The sequence below is a fragment of the Macadamia integrifolia genome, unplaced genomic scaffold, assembly GCF_013358625.1.
Source record: "Macadamia integrifolia cultivar HAES 741 unplaced genomic scaffold, SCU_Mint_v3 scaffold2303, whole genome shotgun sequence".
NCBI lineage: Eukaryota > Viridiplantae > Streptophyta > Magnoliopsida > Proteales > Proteaceae > Macadamia > Macadamia integrifolia.
Window position 1 is genome coordinate 51591 of NW_024868625.1, and position 19106 is coordinate 70696.

At 37.4% G+C, this 19106-nt stretch overlaps 1 protein-coding gene and 1 long non-coding RNA gene across 4 annotated transcripts in view; one reads left to right on the forward strand and one right to left on the reverse strand.

Moving 5' to 3' along the window:
• Positions 1-2109: 2109 nt before the first annotated feature.
• Positions 2110-4707, forward strand: LOC122066255 (endoglucanase 16-like). The gene is made up of 7 exons (XM_042630080.1): positions 2110-2576; positions 2701-2913; positions 3002-3202; positions 3291-3368; positions 3472-3621; positions 3746-3854; positions 3950-4707. The coding sequence occupies exons 1-7, from the start codon at positions 2361-2363 to the stop codon at positions 4444-4446; spliced, it is 1464 nt and encodes a 487-aa protein (XP_042486014.1). The 5' UTR covers positions 2110-2360; the 3' UTR covers positions 4447-4707.
• Positions 4708-5688: 981 nt separating this feature from the next.
• Positions 5689-19106, reverse strand: part of LOC122066258 — a 22321-nt gene continuing 8903 nt past the window's right edge. For all 3 annotated transcript variants that reach the window (XR_006136309.1, XR_006136310.1, XR_006136311.1), the window contains one exon: positions 5689-6954. This is a non-coding gene — a long non-coding RNA (uncharacterized LOC122066258). The remainder of the gene's footprint in view (positions 6955-19106) is intronic.

Sequence of the window (19106 nt, forward strand, 5' to 3'; positions counted from 1 at the left end):
TAGGAAAAAAAAAAAAAAGTTAAAACATCCAAACCTCTCTCTCTCTCTCTCTCTCTCTCTCTCTTTCTCTCACATCCCGCCTCTCTCTCCCCCCAGACCCTAGATATCCTATGAATCAACCAATTGGATTCATTGGAATTGGGTTGGCTTCTCTCGCCCTATTCCTATAAATCATATGGATTAAAAATTCTAGATTGGTCGGAATTGGGTTGGCTTGGGTCAGTTTGAGGTATTAACTGAATATCCCTAGCCTGCAATTGAGAATGATCAATATTATATAATTTATTCTACATCATGCATACCAAACCTATTTTTTATTATATAATCTATTATATCAAGTAGTAACCAAACAATTTTGTTTATAGTCTATAATCTGTTATTTTAATTGATTATTAATAAATAGATAATAAACATAAACATAAATTATGCAAAAGATAGCTTAAGTCTCCGAACTAAATCAATAACCAATTGGTCTGGATTTCTTTTGATACTAATCAATTAATTGGTTTTCATTCGGCTTAAAATCAATTAAAACCCAATTACTAAGTGGAAATATATTAAAACATTACCTTCTATTTTTTTTATCTATTAAATCAGGTCTAAACTAGGATCCTTATGTTTTACTCCATTTGGATCCAGTTAAAAGGGGGGGTTTTGTAATCAACATTTTAAAGGCCTCTTTTACTTTGAATTAAATACTATTCTAAAAAAAAAAAAAAAATTGTATTAAGTACTATATTGAATTAGGGAAAAAGACGGTTGAGAGGTTGTGAGGTGCTTGTACCCAAACATGGGAAGGATGAAATGACTTCCTTGCCCCCCCCCTCCCATGAAAAGAAAAATCTTGCCCCTATGGATGCCCTACATGTACTCTCATTGGCCCCACACTGGTGTAGGAGCCACACATGCTAGTAGTAATCTCCTTCCTAGGGATGTCAAACAGTCGGTTTGGTTCAATTTTGGTCAAGTTGAACCAATTTCGGTCTAAGAATGAGGGAGACCAACCCAATGCATTAAGGAACATTGGTCTTCGATCAGTTTTTGTTTCAATTTGGTTTGGTTTCGATTTATTGGTTTTTCAATATTAGGCTAATATAGGTTTAGATCGATTTATTATCGAGCTTGAACCATAATGAAATTTTACATTCATAACATTTAGTAACAAAAACACTTTAAATTTGTGAATAAATCATAGTTTATCATTGTAAGGAAAAAATAACTATTATTAAAACCAATGGATAACTAATTACTAAGAAGATAACTAATATTAAAATCACAATATAAATCAATCCTATTATCTAATCATTCATTTAATTATCCAACTAATTTTGTTTAGTGAACAAGAAGATCAATGAAAGCATTGGTACAATTTACAAATCAATTTCTCTATTCATAACCTCATATTCATTGATTTATAACAATTCCACTTGCAATAAAAAATATTCGCACTAATATAGTAAAAAAATGGATAATTAATTCACCTATACATAACCTCACAATCAAATATTTTTTATCGATTTCATTTGCTTTGGTTTAGGTTTGGTTATTGGCCAATTTGATTTGGATCGATTTTCAGTCAGTCCCAACATATCTCAATCTAAAACCAATCCTTATTGGATCTGTTTGATTTGGTTAGAGTTTTTTCAATCAATTTTATTAGTTCGGCCTAGGTTTTGACACCCCTACTCCCTCCCATAAAATAAGGAGAAGGAATTGTTTTCATCTAATATCCACACACCTATTTTTAGAGGGTAGAGGCATCTTCTCATAGCCCCCTAACAATAAGTGCTAATGTCTAGGCATGAGGAACAATAGACGGACAGAATGCTCTCTCCCCATTATGTAATAAGATTTTGTAGGAGGACGGAGGAAGAAACAGCCATGAATCAAAGAGACGGTTAATGACTTAGAACCACACTTTCCTGTTAATTGACGGTTAAAATCCCGGGAAACTTTTGGAAGAATTTTACCCCAACCGCCGTAAAACAAAAATCCGTTTAAAAAACTCTAAACTAAGCCAATTAAGTCAAAAATCTGTCACCCTACATTTCTCTTTCCCCCAAAACCTCTTTCCATCCCGCCAACTCGGAAAACTGCCAATAACTGACGCCTTTACTACTACTCCGCCAATAAGAAAGCAGAACCTCCTTGCATCTTCCCACGCTTACGGAGGACTCTGTAACTATTAATCGGGTTTTTGGTCCCGTCGATCGATTACATTGGATTCCGACGGTGCCCTCAAACCCTTTTCTCTCTCTTGACTCTGACTTGAAGCCTGTAAATATATGTTAAAACAGATTTCGTCTTCTTCTTTTAACCATTACTGGATTCTTGAATTGATCCTGTTGGATAGATTATAGATGGGGTTTGTTTTAAGAACATTAACGATCACTATAATGGCCTGGTTGACTCTGTTCCACGGATTTTTTGGAGTCGTCAATGGTGATTTCAATTACAAGGAAGCGCTCACCAAGTCCCTTATATTCTTAGAGGCACAGAGGTCAGGGAAGCTCCCCGCCCCGTCTAGGCTTAATTGGAGAGGAGACTCTGCGCTTGATGATGGCAAGGAAGCTAATGTGCGTATTCTCAACACATTCAAACTCTCTCTCTCTCTCTCTCTCTCTCTCTCTCTCTCTCTCTCTCTCTCTCTCTCTCTCTCTCTCTCTCTCTCTCTCTCTCTCTCTAATCCTTGAATTTCAGGTCGATCTGTCAGGGGGATACTATGATGCAGGAGACAATGTGAAGTATGGTCTTCCCATGGCTTTCACAGTTACAACTCTGGCATGGGCTGCTACGTTTTATAATCGAGAGTTACAGGAAGCAGGGGAGTTGCAGAATGTAATGGATGCCATGAAGTGGGGAACAGATTATCTACTTAAAGCTAGTGCCAAACGTAATCATTTATGGGTTCAGGTGAGATGAGAATCAGAATGGTTTTTTTTTTTTTTTTAACAATGGGAAACTTACGATTTTCATTTTTGATTACCTCTCTGGATAAAAGGTTGGTGACCCAGTAAAGGATCACGAATGTTGGATGCGGCCAGAAAACATGAAAACCCCTAGAACTGTTCTGGAGATAGATGAGAACCATCCTGGAACAGAGATAGCCGGCGAAACTTCTGCAGCACTAGCTGCTTCTTCCATTGCCTTCAGGGGTGTGGATCGTGCTTATGCTCGCAGTCTCCTCAACAAAGCCAAACTAGTAAGTCTTAACTCATACCATAAGAAGCGATACTGCTTTCATCGTAATTCCATTTAATTAACTTTCTTGTTTGTGTTCAATTGTGCAGCTCTTCGAGTTTGCCAGGACACATAAAGGAACTTTTGATGGAGAATGCCCTTTCTATTGCTCTTATTCAGGCTTTAACGTACCTCTCTCTCTCTCTCTCTCTCTCTCTCTCTCTCTCATACACAGACACAAGTACAGAACTTGAATTCAAGAGTACTAATCTAGTGGGATTGAAAATGCAGGATGAACTGTTGTGGGCAGCCACATGGCTACACATGGCAAGCAGGAAGCCTATATATTTAAAGTACATACAGGAAGAGTCCATCAGTGCAAGCGTTGCCGAGTTTAGCTGGGATCTCAAATATGCTGGAGCCCAAGTCCTCCTCTCCAAAGTAACACAATCTCTCTCTCTCTCTCTCTCTCTCTCTCTCTCTCTCTCTCTCTCTCTCTCTCTCCACTTATGAGGGTTTAATTTTGCTTTCCGACCATCTTTATCTTCTTCTTCTTCTTCTGCAGCTGTACTTTGAAGGGGAAAAATCTCTGGAGAACTTCAAGACGCAGGCAGACAGTTTTGTATGTTCAGTGATCCCAGAAAGTCCCTATAAACAAGTATTCATCACACCAGGTTCGAACTCCCTCTGTCATGTGTGTGTGTGTGTGTGAGAGAGAGAGAGAGAGAGAGTCCTTAACATTTCATGGTTGGATTTTTTTTGGGTTCAGGTGGGTTGGTTCACATGAGAGATGGAGCGAATACACAGTACGTGACAAGCAATGCTTTGTTGTTGAGCGTTTATGGAGATCTGCTAGCCAAACATAACCAAAAGGTTAAATGTGGGAACCTAGATTTGGAAGCCACACACCTCTTGTCCTTCGCCAAGAAACAGATGGACTATCTACTGGGAGATAACCCACAGGGGAGGTCCTACATGGTAGGTTTCGGGAAGAATCCACCCACCAGGGCACACCACCGAGGTTCGTCTGTGCCGGTATTGTCACCTGACGCCGACGTAAGCTGCCCCATGACCTTCGTCAACTGGTTCTCCAAGGATGTCCCCAACCCCAATGAGCTCACAGGAGCCATCGTTGGGGGACCTGACCGCTTCGACAACTTCGTAGACCAGCGGTGGGCCTCTGCCATGCTCGAGCCCGCCACATACATCAACTCCCTCGCCGTTGGTGCCCTCGCTAAGCTCGCCGGAAGCACCCATGTTGTCTGAGATTTCTAGAACAACTCATGTTGATGTAACATCCCTTCTTTCTACTTAATATTTCAGTAGTACGTAGACTGAAGATAACTTTGTTAGCATTAAAGAGGAGAGGGAGAGAGGGGAATGAAAAGGAAGCAGGGCACCCAAAATGTGAAATTTTTTCCTTCTAAATCCTCCATTTATTAGTGAAGTGAGTTTCATGACACAATATATGCATTTTCCTTTGTGAGGAAACAAAATGACTCTCCAGCAGAAGAGTATTCAAGTTTATATTTTCAGAAAAGTCTATAATCTCTATACCTCTCCTTTCTCTTGGACATAACTTCACCTATAATTTGCTTTTACTATGTGTATAATGAATGATGTGTCAAAAAAAAAAAATATGCTTACTAGTTAAGTTTTATGGCTTTCTTTTTTTTTTTTGGTGACTTGGCTAAGGTATACAAACATATTTTCTGTGGTGACTTGAGTTTCATGGAAACAAATCAAACTCGAGGCAAATTATTCTAAGATAAGTCTTAAATGAAACTGATTTATGTCTCCTTCAAATGAAGATGCATTCATTGATGAGGCAACACTATTCTAATTCCGCCCATTGTAACATTTTACCTCTCAATTCCAAGAGAAAAGGGCAGAAAAACAATCAACTTGCAGTAAAATCATACCAGTGTACTGCTAGAGATAGGCAGCTTGATGCGAGGAAAATTGAGCAGAGAGTATAAAAAATAAATCACAACTTTTGGGGATTCTAGGGTTTGGGGCAGTCTGCGAACGGTGTCTTGTATTTTGGGCATTCTAGGTTTGAGATTTTAACCACGATTAAACAAAGTAAAGAGCTCAACTCTAGAATTCCCAAAAATTGAAGTGATCAACAACAAAAAGTAGTGGGTCAAGGTAAAAGATTTTGTGCTTTTCACTCTGTACAATACAGATCTAAACTCTAAAGTAAGGATGTGTGCAATACATATCTCAACTCAGGTATGGGTTTGGGGCAATTTTTGGGGATTCTAGGTTTCAGGCAGTCTGCAATAAATGTTCGACTCTTGCAAAGTGCATTGGAAGAGTTTTCCTAAACATTTCTTCTCCCTTGGTGTCATGTGAAGGAAACACCATGTGAGCTCCATGTGCAATACATTGATGTTACCATTGCCTACCACTATGAGCTAAAAGGTGAAACTGTAGCAAACAGTGAGTTCAAGATTGCACGTGAGAGGGGTGTGTGCTGGTTTTGGGTTTAGGAATTACATTTGAGGAGTTTCTATCAGGAATACAAAATAATTTTTCCTCGCCAACGACTAGTATTCAGGTCTTCAGTCTACCTAGGCCATCCTTCGTAGTTCTTTCTAGCTTGTAAAAAGGGAAGGAAGAAAAAATATAAGAATATACAGAGACTGTTACAAGACATACAACTACATCAAAGCCGAGCTAGCCCCCACCAACCTTCAGCATTAACATCAGCAGGACATCAGCAGGACATCAGCAGGAGGGGCCAACTCGCAGGCAAACTACAAAACAATTACGCAGTAATCCAAAACCTCAGCCTTGAGCACTCACTTTGAATCGATAAAAGGAAAACTATCATGGAAAATCTTCCAGTCTTGCTGCCAATTTGGATTAGCCTCTCTATAGCAATGGGATACCTTCCCCCAAATATTAGTAAGAAAAGACTAGAGAGATGACCAGTTTTGCCACACATACCAAGGCACCAAGCCCTTGGAAATCAAAATCACAACAAACTCCACGATCCTTTGCAGCCTCTAATCCGTCAATTAGCGCCCAAAATTCAGCTTCAAAGTTTGTCTTGATTCCTAGAAATTTCCAAAATGAGAAAATAATCCTAGCCTAGTCATCCCGAAGAACACCACCTGCTCCAGCCTTTCCTGGGTTTCCAAAGGAACAACAATCAACAATAAGCTCAACTCTACTGAACTCCAGAGGACACTAGAAGACCTCCACAGTGACCTGAGACCTTTGAAGCACAAGCTTACCAATCCCAATCGTCTGGCACACACTAAATCATCAACTGAAATAATCCGACCTTTGAAATTTGGAGACAAGGATTTAATTTCTCTTATAACCAAATTCCAATTAGATCCGAATTCCTCAGTCTACCTTCAAAATGGCTCAAAATTCTGTCGAGCCAAACAAAATATGGGATCAGAATCAAACCATATAACCATGCCTCCTTCAAAGAAATAATCCTGGATTTGTGTTTCCACCGTAGACTCAGATCGAAGAAAGATGAGTGTGGCTGCCGTGTAATATCAAAACAATTTGCAAAAAAATTCCAAACTGATCTTGCATAATTGCACTCCATAAAACTATGATTTAAGGACTCTATTTCTTCCTGACACAACTCACATCGAGATGAGAGAGATATTCCTTTCTGCTTAACTCTGTCATCCATAGGAAGCTTGCCATGATGTAATTTCCACCCAAAGGATGTTCTCCGGTTCGTTCCGTCAGAACAAAGAATGAACCGGATTTTCCAAACACATTTCTATTCTCAATTCATTCCTGCAAAACACAAGAACACCAAGTATAATGGAAAATGATAGCATGGGAGTTTAATTGAGAGAGAGGAGAGGGAGAGTGTTTGAGAGAGAACATTTTTGCCCATCAGTTAATACAACAATCCTCTTTTTTTGGTCTTTCCTTTGCTTTAAATGCATGTTCACATAAAACAAACTTTAATGGGGAAAGAGAAGAGAGAGCTTGATGTTGCAAAATGGAAGGAAGCTATATCCGGTAGTTAATGACAATATCAAAGGTGTAATGCGTTATGTGCCTACTAACCCAAAACACTCAATATTGTGGCCAAAGAAATAAGGTTGATGTTGCACAATAGAGATGTACAAGGATGGTTGGTAGCATGGGGGCATTTTAATGAGAGAGAGGAGTATAAAGAGAGTGTGATACTTGCTTTGATATGAAATGAAGCAAACCATGATATGGTATAAAGACAATGAGATACTAGCTTGGATATGAAAGAGAATGAGATGCTTGCTTATATGAAAGGAAGCAAACTGTGATATAGTAGGTAGCATGTATAAGACTATTGTGATTTGAGGAAGCAAATACAAAGCTATCCCTGAGATAGAGTTAGTTTCTCACTGTCACATAGAGCAATAAATGTTAAATTGTCCTAGATGGCCCTACAACAAGACTCCAGGATTATCATAAACCACTAGAACTTTTCCCCCAATCGGCCAAAGATTTTTGACCTCTATATATTATACTTAGTGTATACACTCAAGGCATCACAATCCTTTCGTCTACGATATCTGATTTAAACTTTTAAAAGACAAAATGCCTACAACTAGAGGTTTGAGAGAGGTAGCTGAACCCACCTTTGAAATAGTTCCCAAGAGTAAGAAGAGGCCTTCTCATCCAAAGTTGGACAAGAAAAAAGCTGCACCTTGAGATGGAGAAGCTGAAGAAGGATCGAGTCAGCAACAAGAAGAAGAAGAATACTGATGATTTAGTGTTAACCTGGTCACTCCGACCAAAACGCCAGGCCAGGTTGAAAGGGGGAGTTCTTCGCTTAAACATGTGTATGTGGTAGACACAAAATCACCCATTATTATCTACCTCTCAGACAGTGATGATGAAGATCACCAATTTGATAACATCTCAGATGAGTTGGCGTTCCACTCATGTTCCAACCTACTTTGTACAATGACGGTTGGAGTGGAGGTGGAAAAGCGGAGTCAGAGGTGGAGGTGGAGGTGGAGGCGGATCGACTGGTGATGAGCATGAAGAAAGAACCCGAGTCGCAACAATCCTCTTTGATGGTCTCTACAGATTTTGGTTGTCCAAACATCTGTTTTCACTTGTTTTCTTTACTTTTCTTATCCACCTTGTTTTGAATGGTAATGGGATTAATAATGCATGATGCTAGTAATTCTAATTTTAGTTACTATGGTTCTGACTTTTGCAATGAATCATGTTTTACATATTCTTGTTTTCCCATCATCTGTTTTTGTTTGGTTTCATTCAAGAAATTATGTTTTACAGATATTGGTTTTCCCTTCCATTAACCATCATATAAATTTGAAATATCCCAATACAAAACTATATAGCTCTTGTGAAGTCTAATCCTAGTCTGTCTTTGAAAGCACATTGCTCAATAGAAAACTAGGTGAAAACGATATAACTATTTTTCAGAGGGTGTTACTCATTGTCACAGTTTGATGTTGTGAAGTTGCAAAAATTTATGTGAAATGGAATGGGGAAATTTAAGGTTTGAAGGAATCTGAAAAAGAAAATGGGTCTAAGGCTTCGCAGTTGAAGGAATTGGACACAATGGAAGTTTATAGGTTACAGGGAGAATAATCGATGGGAAAAAAAAAATACTCCACTAATATAATCTGCGTGACTAACATATCCTGGATTTAGAAAAAAGCCTCATTTTATTGGCCTGTACACTTTCCCAGGGGCTGGAGTGATAACAAATCATCTTGAGAAAAGGGAGATAGGTTGCAGGAGGCCTCAAGAACCTATTCCCAAACTACATTGCCAATTGCTGTGATTTGGGGAATTCTGACTTGTGTCAGTAATGTAGGAATAGATTTGACAAATCAAACCAGCCCAAACTGCAGGAACTTTTAATCAGAAGAACAACCAATATTACCCAAGGTAGGACAGCAATTCCACAAATCAGAATTAAAGAAAAAAATTAGCCCTCTGTAAATCAGATCTCGAATCCAGAAGCTGGAATCTATGGGGCCAGACTACAAACCAGATAATAGGGTTAACCAGAAGTAGGAATAGAAGCCTAACAGTTCACAGACCAGAATAAACATCCACAGAAACAGAAGAGGACAAATCAGACCGGTCGGTTCTGGTTCCTGTTCTGTAAGGTCACTACAGGACAAAATTCAAGAGAATTTTAATATCTTAAAATTGGCTGGCCAGAATCAGCCCAAACCAAGGTCGAGTCTCACTTGGGCAGGGAGGAAAGATTGACCAGAATTATAGCTCAAACCAATGGCTGGAAGTGCTTCAAATAGCAGAGAACCGATTGTGAAATCTAAGGCAAATCTAGGCAGAATTGGAATCTAAATACCTGGTTCGTTGAGCAGCAATAAACCCCTTGAAAAAAAAAAACCTTGAAGGAGAAAAGGAGCACTTGAAGATGAACCTCTTGGACTTCTCGCCGCAAAGAGTCGTCGGATCGAACACCAACCCAATACCTTGATCAAACACAAGGAAGTTCTCTTGCAGAGAAAACAGCAGCAGCAGCCATGTAGTTTGTAAAAATCGTGGCTCATTAAAAGAGTCATAGCTTTATTTATAATAGTGATAGGGGTTACATGAAATAGAAACGAACTTTAGTTTCCAAAAACTGAAATAAGAAATTAAAAATTAGAAACTCAACTAGTTACTAAATCTGAAAATAGAAACTTACAAAATAGAAAGCCTTATGACTGAAAATTAGAAACTAATTTAAGACTGAAAATTAGAAACTAATTTAAGACTTCAAAATAGAAACTAAATTACTAACTAAATGACTAATTAGTAACCCCATCGGCAGCCCAAATCGTGGGCTGACTTGGACCAGATCTGGGTCGACCCAGTCAGCCACTTGGGTCGACCTTGGTCTTGGTTCTCCTTGTGTAAACCCTTGGTACTGCATCAGTCAGACTCTTCACTTACAACCGATTTTAATGCTTCTCGCTTGTCTTTCCATTTTCAAACAATCTTCACACTAGTCTATGCCTAGCTTTATAGCCAGTTCCCATTCTATCCTTGAGCACTTGGGGTGTGCAGAGAGATGCAGAGAGTGGAAATACACAACTAGGATTGAAGGAGGTGGTGTATCATTGATGATGCATAAAGAATCAATCTATTTAAACCATGATCATGAGCAAGTGTATAAATATACTCCAGAAAGAAAAGTGAATATAAGAAGTCTTGTTGCCGAGATCTATCTATTTCTAAATATTATTGCAATTTCTCCATTTGAAATGAGATTTGAACTAAAGGCCGAGCATTTTAATGCTTCTCGCTTGTGTCTCTTCATCTTCACCTCTTCAAATCTCTTCATGTGTCTCTTCTATTCCGATTCCTTCAGCACTGCTCTTTCTAATTCCATCCTTAACACCTCTATAAATTCTCTTACCTTCTCTTCCACAATCATTCAAAATTCCTAGTTCCAAATCCCAGTCTTCTCTTCAATTCTTCTTTCTATAAAAGCGCTCTCTCCAACTGGATGAATGTGCATTTGAACAATTTCGGTTAGAACTCTTCTTCTTATGATAATCGTCCCATTTCTTATGATGAATCTTCCTTCAAAACAGACTCCCTTTCAAGAGGAAAAATGGTTGACAAAAATAGTGTGTGCTGCACTCGTCGAAGACCGTGACAAGAATTCAAGGATTTCGCCAACAGATCTCTTATTGAATTGCAATCTTAGACAAAGAGGGAGACATCTTATTTGATAGACTGGACAAGCTAAATGAAGACACAAGCCAAAGTCAATCATCTCGTTCATGAAGTTGCAGTGCTCTTAGAGTAGCACAATGATTTTAATAAACAACATATATGAAGAAGTTGCTCTGATACCATAACGTACGTTGTTAACATAATGACCTACATTATGGTATCAAAGTAGGGTTTTACGCTTTCTGTTCACATTGGTGGCGATGATCGACAATGATTTTAATTTTCATATATGTTGTTTATATGTATGTTATAAAAATCATTGTGGATCATCACTACCATGGTGGATAAAAGGCGCCTATGGTTCATGACCAACATTATAGTATCATAATAGCAAGGTTCCAGCCTTCTGTCCACCTTGGCGACGATGATTGACAATGATTTTAATATTCTAACATAAATATAAACAAAACATATGAAAAAATAAAATAGAAAGTGGTACTTGTTGTCCACTTGCTCTGCACAACAAGTGGGAAGAGAGTGGTACTTGTCTTCATGGGGAACTCTATAATTTCACACATGGCTTTGAGCTTCACCATGTTATATTCATCACCTTAGCTACGAGGGTCCTCATTGGGATTAACTGTAATGTCCCGACCCCATTAACCTAGGCACAATATTGTCCTTTTTTACCCATGGGCCTCAAGGCTTTAAAACGCGTTATGCCATTAAGGAGGCTAGAGGTTATTAACTAGCCCAGCAACCTCCTTCTAAGCGATGTAGGACTAAAGTTTGCATACCCTCACCAATCTCCCCAACCCCCTGGTACTTGGTATATTCTTGGTGGGGGCACCACACCAATTTTCCAAGCGGATTCAGTATACTTACCATATTTTTGGATGTCATTAACTATTTCTGGTATCTTTGGCAAAGGCAGTTGTTGCCTTATATCTTCTAAATGGACATTATCCTTATTAGGATTGAATAATACATCAAATAGTGTTTTGTTGGATTCTCCTTTCAATTGATCCAATTTCAATTTTTGTAACAGTGTATGTGTAATATTCCTCTAGATGAAAGCATCCACAATGGAAGCTAATACAATTAGTACGAAAACAAGAACTATATACATTATAAGCATCAAAATGGGCTAAATAATAAACTTTATAAACACTTACAAGATTTAAATGATGCAAATTAGAGCTTCCACGATCTCTAGAAGAAATTGTGTGCAACTCGCATTAATTAGCCTACCTCTAATACTAAAGGTACATTTTGAGGCAATGATAGATGTTCGAACTGCCAAGATATCACGAACCATTCTAGAAGGAATTGGAAACTTGCGACCATAGTGTTCCACCATTGCAAAATATCAAACTACACTAATCATCTTCCATGAGGAATAAAAACTCTCCTCTACATACAAATTCAATTCAGACTTCTGAGTTCCATCATACCTCATAAACGATCTTATAAGAAATTCTTGAACTCTCCACTAAACTTGAGTTTTTCTTTCTTAAAATTTTCATCACAAGAATCATTCTCATTGCCACCAACACAATCAGAACAATCCCGAAGTGTAAGGAGACAAGAATCACTATATTTACTGGCATACTCAAAATAGATGTCAGTCACATCAAATTGGATCTTCTTACTTAACATAATAATCAGAATCATTCCCATAAATCTTATTCATAGCAAAGATAATGAGTTCCATGTAATAGCAAGGATCAAGAATAACTTTGTGTACCATAAACAAATTAGTGTTCTTTTAATACTTGTCGAACTTTAATTTCATTGTGAAAATCATAGAACTGATACATTATTGTTTTTTTCCAATTAAGTAAATTATGATGAATCTCATTGGCATCCTTAAAGTAAAAGGTTGCAGTAGGATACTTGCTTCCTGAAATGTGTTGTGGCATCATAAAAAAAAATTAAAGTATTACTCAATGTTTTTGCACTTCTCCCACTCTCAGTTGGCAATCTATTAAAATTATGATCAAATTCAATTAAATGTTCAAATGCTTCTCTCATCAAAAGCAATAGATTGGCTGTAAAGGAGCTTTGTTGCATAATGGTGAGATGTTTCATGTGCGTGTACTACACATTTTAAATCTTATTGTTCAAAATATGTTGATGGAACTAGGAGATGCATTGGTAAAGATTCAGGGAATGGTTAAGTGAATAAATGCATCACTATCTAGATCTAAAATATAGTGAGCATTGTCTTAATGCATGTTGTCGAACAAAAGGAATGTCTTTTCAGATGTTTCACCAAGGTGGAATTCTACTTATGAAATGTGATTGATCATAATATCGTTGATATATGAATTATCCATTGCAATAGAGAAAATTTTCTTATCAAGATTCCAAATTAATAGTTGAACCTTTATGTGTTTACTAATAGCCTCCCTAGTATAGGGAGTTGGAAGCGTATTATAAGAAAGAATTTTCTTATTCAAGTTCCATTCATCATCAATTTAATGGATTGGTCGTAAAGGAGCATTATTGCATAATGATGATATATTTTATTTGCGTTGTACTACACATATTTTAAATCTTATTGTTCAAGATAGGTTGGTGGAACTACGAGATGCGTTAGTAAAGATTCAGGAAATGGTTAAGTGAATAAATGCATCACCATCTAGATCTAAAATATCGTAGGCATTGTCTTAATGCAGGTTATCAAACAAAAAATGTTCCTTAGATGTTCCAACAAGGTGGAATTTTACTTATGAAATGTTGTGGAAGTGAGAGAAGCATTTAAACATTTAGCTAAATTGGATCATAATTTCAATGGAATGCCAACTGAAGAGGAGTGAGATAAGTGCACAAAAATTAAGCAATGTTTAGAAATTTTTTATAATGCCACGAAGCACAGTTCAGAAAACAACTATCCTACTGCAAACTTTTACTTCAAGGATATCAATGAGATTCATCATAATTTACTAAATTGGTAATAAAAAAAATATCTAACCAATTATATAGCTTTCACAATGAAATTAAAGTTTGACAAGTAGTAGAAGAACACTAATTTGTTTACAGGATGTGGGGTTATTCTTGATCTTTAAAAAACATAGAACTCATTATCTTTGCTATGAATAAGATTTATGGGGATGATTCTGATTACTATGTTAAGTAAGAACATCTAATTTGATGTAACTGATATCTATTTTGAGTATGCTGGTAAATATAGTGATTTTTGTCTCCTTACACCTGGGGATTGCTTTGATAGTATTGGTCACGATAAGAAGGATCCATGAGATGAAAGTTCTAAGAAACAAAAACTCAACCTAAGTGGAGATTTCAAGAAATTCATACAAGATCATTTTAAGGTATAAAGAAAGCCCAAAAGTCTGAGGATTTGTATTTAGAAGATAGTTTTTATTTCTTATAGAAGATGATTAGTATAGTTTTGATATTTTTCTGTGGTGAAAACACTATGGTCGCAAGCTTCCAATTCTTTCTAGAATGGCTCGTGATATCTTGGCAATTCCAACGTCTATTGTTGTCTCAGAATCTGCCTTTAGTATTTGAAGTAAACTAATTACTAGAATCACGTGTAGTTGCTTTTAGAGATTATGGAAGCTCTAATTTGCTTAAGAGACTGATTGCCATCATTTAAATCTGGTAAGTGTTTATAAAGTTTATTATTTTGCTCATTCTGATGCTTATAACATATATAGTTCTTGTTTTCATACTAAGTTATTTGTATTATTTTTATAACATGTATTTGTTTATTTGAGGATTAAGTGAGTTTCTTTTTTATTTCATTTATTGAGAAAATTGCATTGCCACCCCCTGAACTTTGGTTCTTATTCAACAAAACCCCCTGGACTTTTCGAAACGTCAAAGCCACCCCCTAAAAATTCAAAAAATTCCAAATCAATCCCTGCAATTAGCTGACCGTGTTAAATGAATGAAAACCTGTTAGTTTTTGTACAATATACCCAAAATACCCCCACCTATTGTGAGAGGACAATATTGCCCTCTCTTTTATTTACTTCTTCTAAACCCATCTCCCATCTCACTCCTCACTCACTCGGTCGAACAAGAAGAAGAAGAAGACGGGACGGTAACCTGCAACCCTCCGGCATGCGATTCTCAGGTGGAAAGCTGACCGGCGTGCCGATCTCTTCCCTCCGCCGTGCAACCCTCTTCCCTCCGGCGTGAGAACCTCTCCCCCCTCTGGCGTCTGAATCATATCTTAGTTTTCTTCTACACAATTTCACTATTTTGTATTTGAGAGTGGAATAGTGAATTTGGAATTGCAGTTTTTTCTTTTCTTTGTAATACTTCTTTCATAACTCTTTATTGTATAGACTCCGATTGCAGAAGATCTCAGCAGGCAGAGATCTATTATGGCCTGCGCAGGCTAATCGTAGTGATACTAGGAAAACAGGGCTGCAGATACAGTATTAGTATTCCTACAGTTCGAACTCAATATTAAAAAATCAGTTATTCCAAAAACAATTGTTTAGAAAGTTGAATACCAAATCTGAGATAACACTAAGCAGTATTCTGGAAAGTATGACAGAAAACTAGCAGCAAAACTTGATAGAACAGGGGTGCCACAGTTGTTTAGAAGCTAGAAAAAGCTGGTCTATTGTTGAGATAAATTAAGTAGAAAAATTCAAGAGAGAACAGGCCAGGAATCCACCTGAAAGCTCCTTGGCATCTACCAAGTTGAACCTGAGAACTCAGAGGAAGTACTGATTTAGCAGTGTATAGAAATTCACTCAGAGAAAGTACTGATTTAACAATGTGTAGAAGAAAACTGAAATATGATTCATAAAATCATGGGGGTGGGGGTTGAATGTCTTCAAATCTATTTATAGAATTGACTCTGGACAGTTTCAGTCTCCAATATGGACTGACAAAAAACAAATCCAAAACTTAAGTCTATAACTGAAAACAAAAACTAAGCTATTGACTGGCTAATGGAGAGTCCTATTCCATCTAAGACATTAACATAACTCTCAAAATTCAATCTGGAATGATACTGACCTAATTCTAGCCAACAGTACTGAATAAAAGTCAAAAGTGACTCCTGAGACCAGGACGTATTAGATTCCTCAACTGGTTTATTGTTGAGATAAATTAAGTAGAAGATTGAAGAGAGAGAACAGTCCAAGAATCCACCTGGAAGCCCCTGGCATCTACCAAGTTGAACATGAGAATCCAGTCAGTGCAAGTACTGATTTAGTAGTGTAGAAGAAAACTGAGATATGATTCAGACGCCGGAGGGGGGAGAGGTTCGCACGCCGGAGGGAAGAGGTTTGCACTGCGGAAGGAAGAGATCGGCACGCCGGTCAGCTTTCCACCTGAGAATCGCACGCCGAAGGGCACGATCGAGTTGAAGGTTATCGTACCGTCTTCTTCTTCTTCTAGTTCCACCGAGTGAGTGAGAGTGAGATGGGAGATGGAAGATGGGAGATGGGTTTAGAAGAAGCAAATAAAAGAGAGGGCAATATTGTCCTCTCACAATAGGTGGGGGTATTTTGGGTATATTGTAAAAAAACTAACAGGTTTTCATTCATTTAACATGGTCGCCTAACGGCACGGATTGATTTGGAATTTTTTGAATTTTTAGGGGGTGGCTTTGACGTTTCGAAAAGTCCAGGGGGTGGCGTTGAATAAGGACCAAAGTTCAGGGGGTGGCAATGCAATTTTCTCTCATTTATTTCTATCTTCCCAATTTATTTATTCGTGTATAGGGAACCAGTCTATGATTTCTCTTCTTGGTGCTTAAATTTCTAAGTCTAGGTTTAAATTTTTGAACTTTACACATGTATTGTAGTAATCGGATATTCAGATAATAAATAATCGGTAGGTAATCAGATAGGAAATATTTGGATATTAGGCATTTGTTTGCTATACGAATCGAACCAGATAATATTCGGAAACCATTTAAACAGTCAAATTCGAATTCCATACCTCTTCAGTCCTCAGCTTGTTGGTTATTATTCCCTGTTGAAGCTCCTATACTTTTGAGTTCAGTTCCTGCCCTTGGCCTTGGTTCCAGTCTTTGCATGCCAGCAAGTATGGTATGATAGAAAGAATGAGGGATTGATAAATGAATTAGAATTCAAATAGTGCCCGATTCGATTGGAATTTGATCCGTTTACATCCCTACACAGACTAACCTGCGGTTTTGTGTATCTTCAAAGTTCCTTCTGAAACTTCGATTCCTTTGATATGAGCATCTACCCATGAATTGAGTCTGATATTTGGAGACTGTTATTTCTACACATGTACCTTCTTTCAATATTGGTCTGGTGACCATCAGATGGTTGGGTTTGATTATTTCACATTAGTTACTAAAATTTTAACTTAGTTTCTATTTTCATATCCTATATCCCAGCATCAGACAATAGCTTTAAGCTGAGATTTGAAGGGTCAAACTAGCACCTTTGGACTTAAAACTGATGGGAATTAAAGGCCCATCAGGTGGCTGATTGTTGGTAATTTGTTATCTTTAATTTTCTGGGTTTTAAGACCTGAGACATACCTATTCTAGTCTGACTTGTCTGTTGTCTAGCGAAGTATTTGGATGGGGTAATATTGAGGGATCAAGGAGCTATTCTACCTACTGTTTACATGCTGCTGGTTAATAAATTTACTGTGATAGATCTGAGTCAGTATCTATTTGGGTGATCCTAACTGGGGTTTGGGTAGTTCCTACCCAGCTCTACTTTAAAACTATTTAAACAAACATATCAATATAATCAAATAACAACAGTAAAAAGGTCTATAAAATCATCTGTAAAATAGAAACTAATAACACTTTGTCAACTGCATATATAAGTGCATCATCCTCAGACTTATGAGCATTTGCATATGTAGCTAATTGACCACACACCAAGTCTCCAAAAAGGAGAAAGAATCAATGACTTGTAGTTTGATAGGTGGTATGCAGAACAACAACCTTAGAAGTTACACTAGAGTTATTTTCACCAGCTAGTTCCAGAGCTGTAGGAATCTCATATTCTCCAAAGAAAGCCAGCACATCACCACAAGGAGGTCAGTCAGTTGGCAAAGGCCAACACCTCAAAATAAAAAGGTAATGAGTTCAACTCTCCTTAGACCTAACTATCAGAAAAACAAACACACATCCTTGATGTTGATTAATGCAGGTTTATTGATCTATGATCTTGATCTTATTATCATGAACAATAAAAATAAATTAGAGCTGGAAAGTCAAAATGGAATGAATGTATATTGGAGCAAATTCAATTTTGAACTCGTTTGAATTAACTTGGTTATATAATATTGAACTCATACGAGTCAACCGAGTTGTGCAGTTACAGAGGAATGGGTCTAATGTAAGCGATTTGAGAGTAGTTCAGAAGCAGGGGGTGATGTAGATCCACATCCATCATGAACTGCCGCAGGAGGAGAGCCCAACCCAAAGTGTGCTAGTCGAACTCCACTTAAGTCCACTTAAGTGGTCATTAATATATTAATTTATTTCATTAGTTAGTAAGGCCCATTGGGCCCATCGATTTACTCACTTAAGTGTTTAAGTTGTTAGTCAGTAAAAAAGGCCCACAGGGCCCATCCAAGGTTATTAAGGCGGTGAGGCGACTGAGGCGTTTGAGGGTCTTTCGAAGCGCTTTGGCAATAATGTGGGCATAAGGCGTCGCCTTATTGAACAAAGCGTTCTTGTGTTATTTTCTTATAAAATCATTCTATTTGACTCAAATCCTAGTTGAATCCTACTACTCATATGGTAAATAAATATTAAAGGTACATACTTCATAACAATGCAAGATATTCATCAAGAAAACAAATCAGTAAAGTGAATAAACTAAGTTCATCTTCATCAATCATCAATCATCATTATATCATATTAACATATAATATAAATACATAATTATGAAATGAAATTATAAATATAAAGAAAAAAAAGACTTAAATATACAAGTATTTTGAGAGAAGAAGGGGGAAGATAGAACTCCATTCACTGGTTGAATTGAGAGAAACATGTAGGAACAGAAATATAAAGCAAAGGACAGAAATACAAGGTAATGGCAGAATTCAAAATTCATATAACTTCATAAAAATTGGCCTTAGTAGTTAGTACCTTAAGACCTCCATGTCCATTTGTAAAAAAGGAAGAAAAAAAAAAAGGTAGAGCACTAAGCTCTCACTGTAGGATGAAGAAGAAGAAGAAAAAAAGGGAGAGCTCGCCATAGGATGAAGAAGAAAGAAGAAGAAGAAAAAAAAACTATTAGAGCTCTGAGCTCTCACCGTATGATGAAGAAGAATGAAGAAAGAAA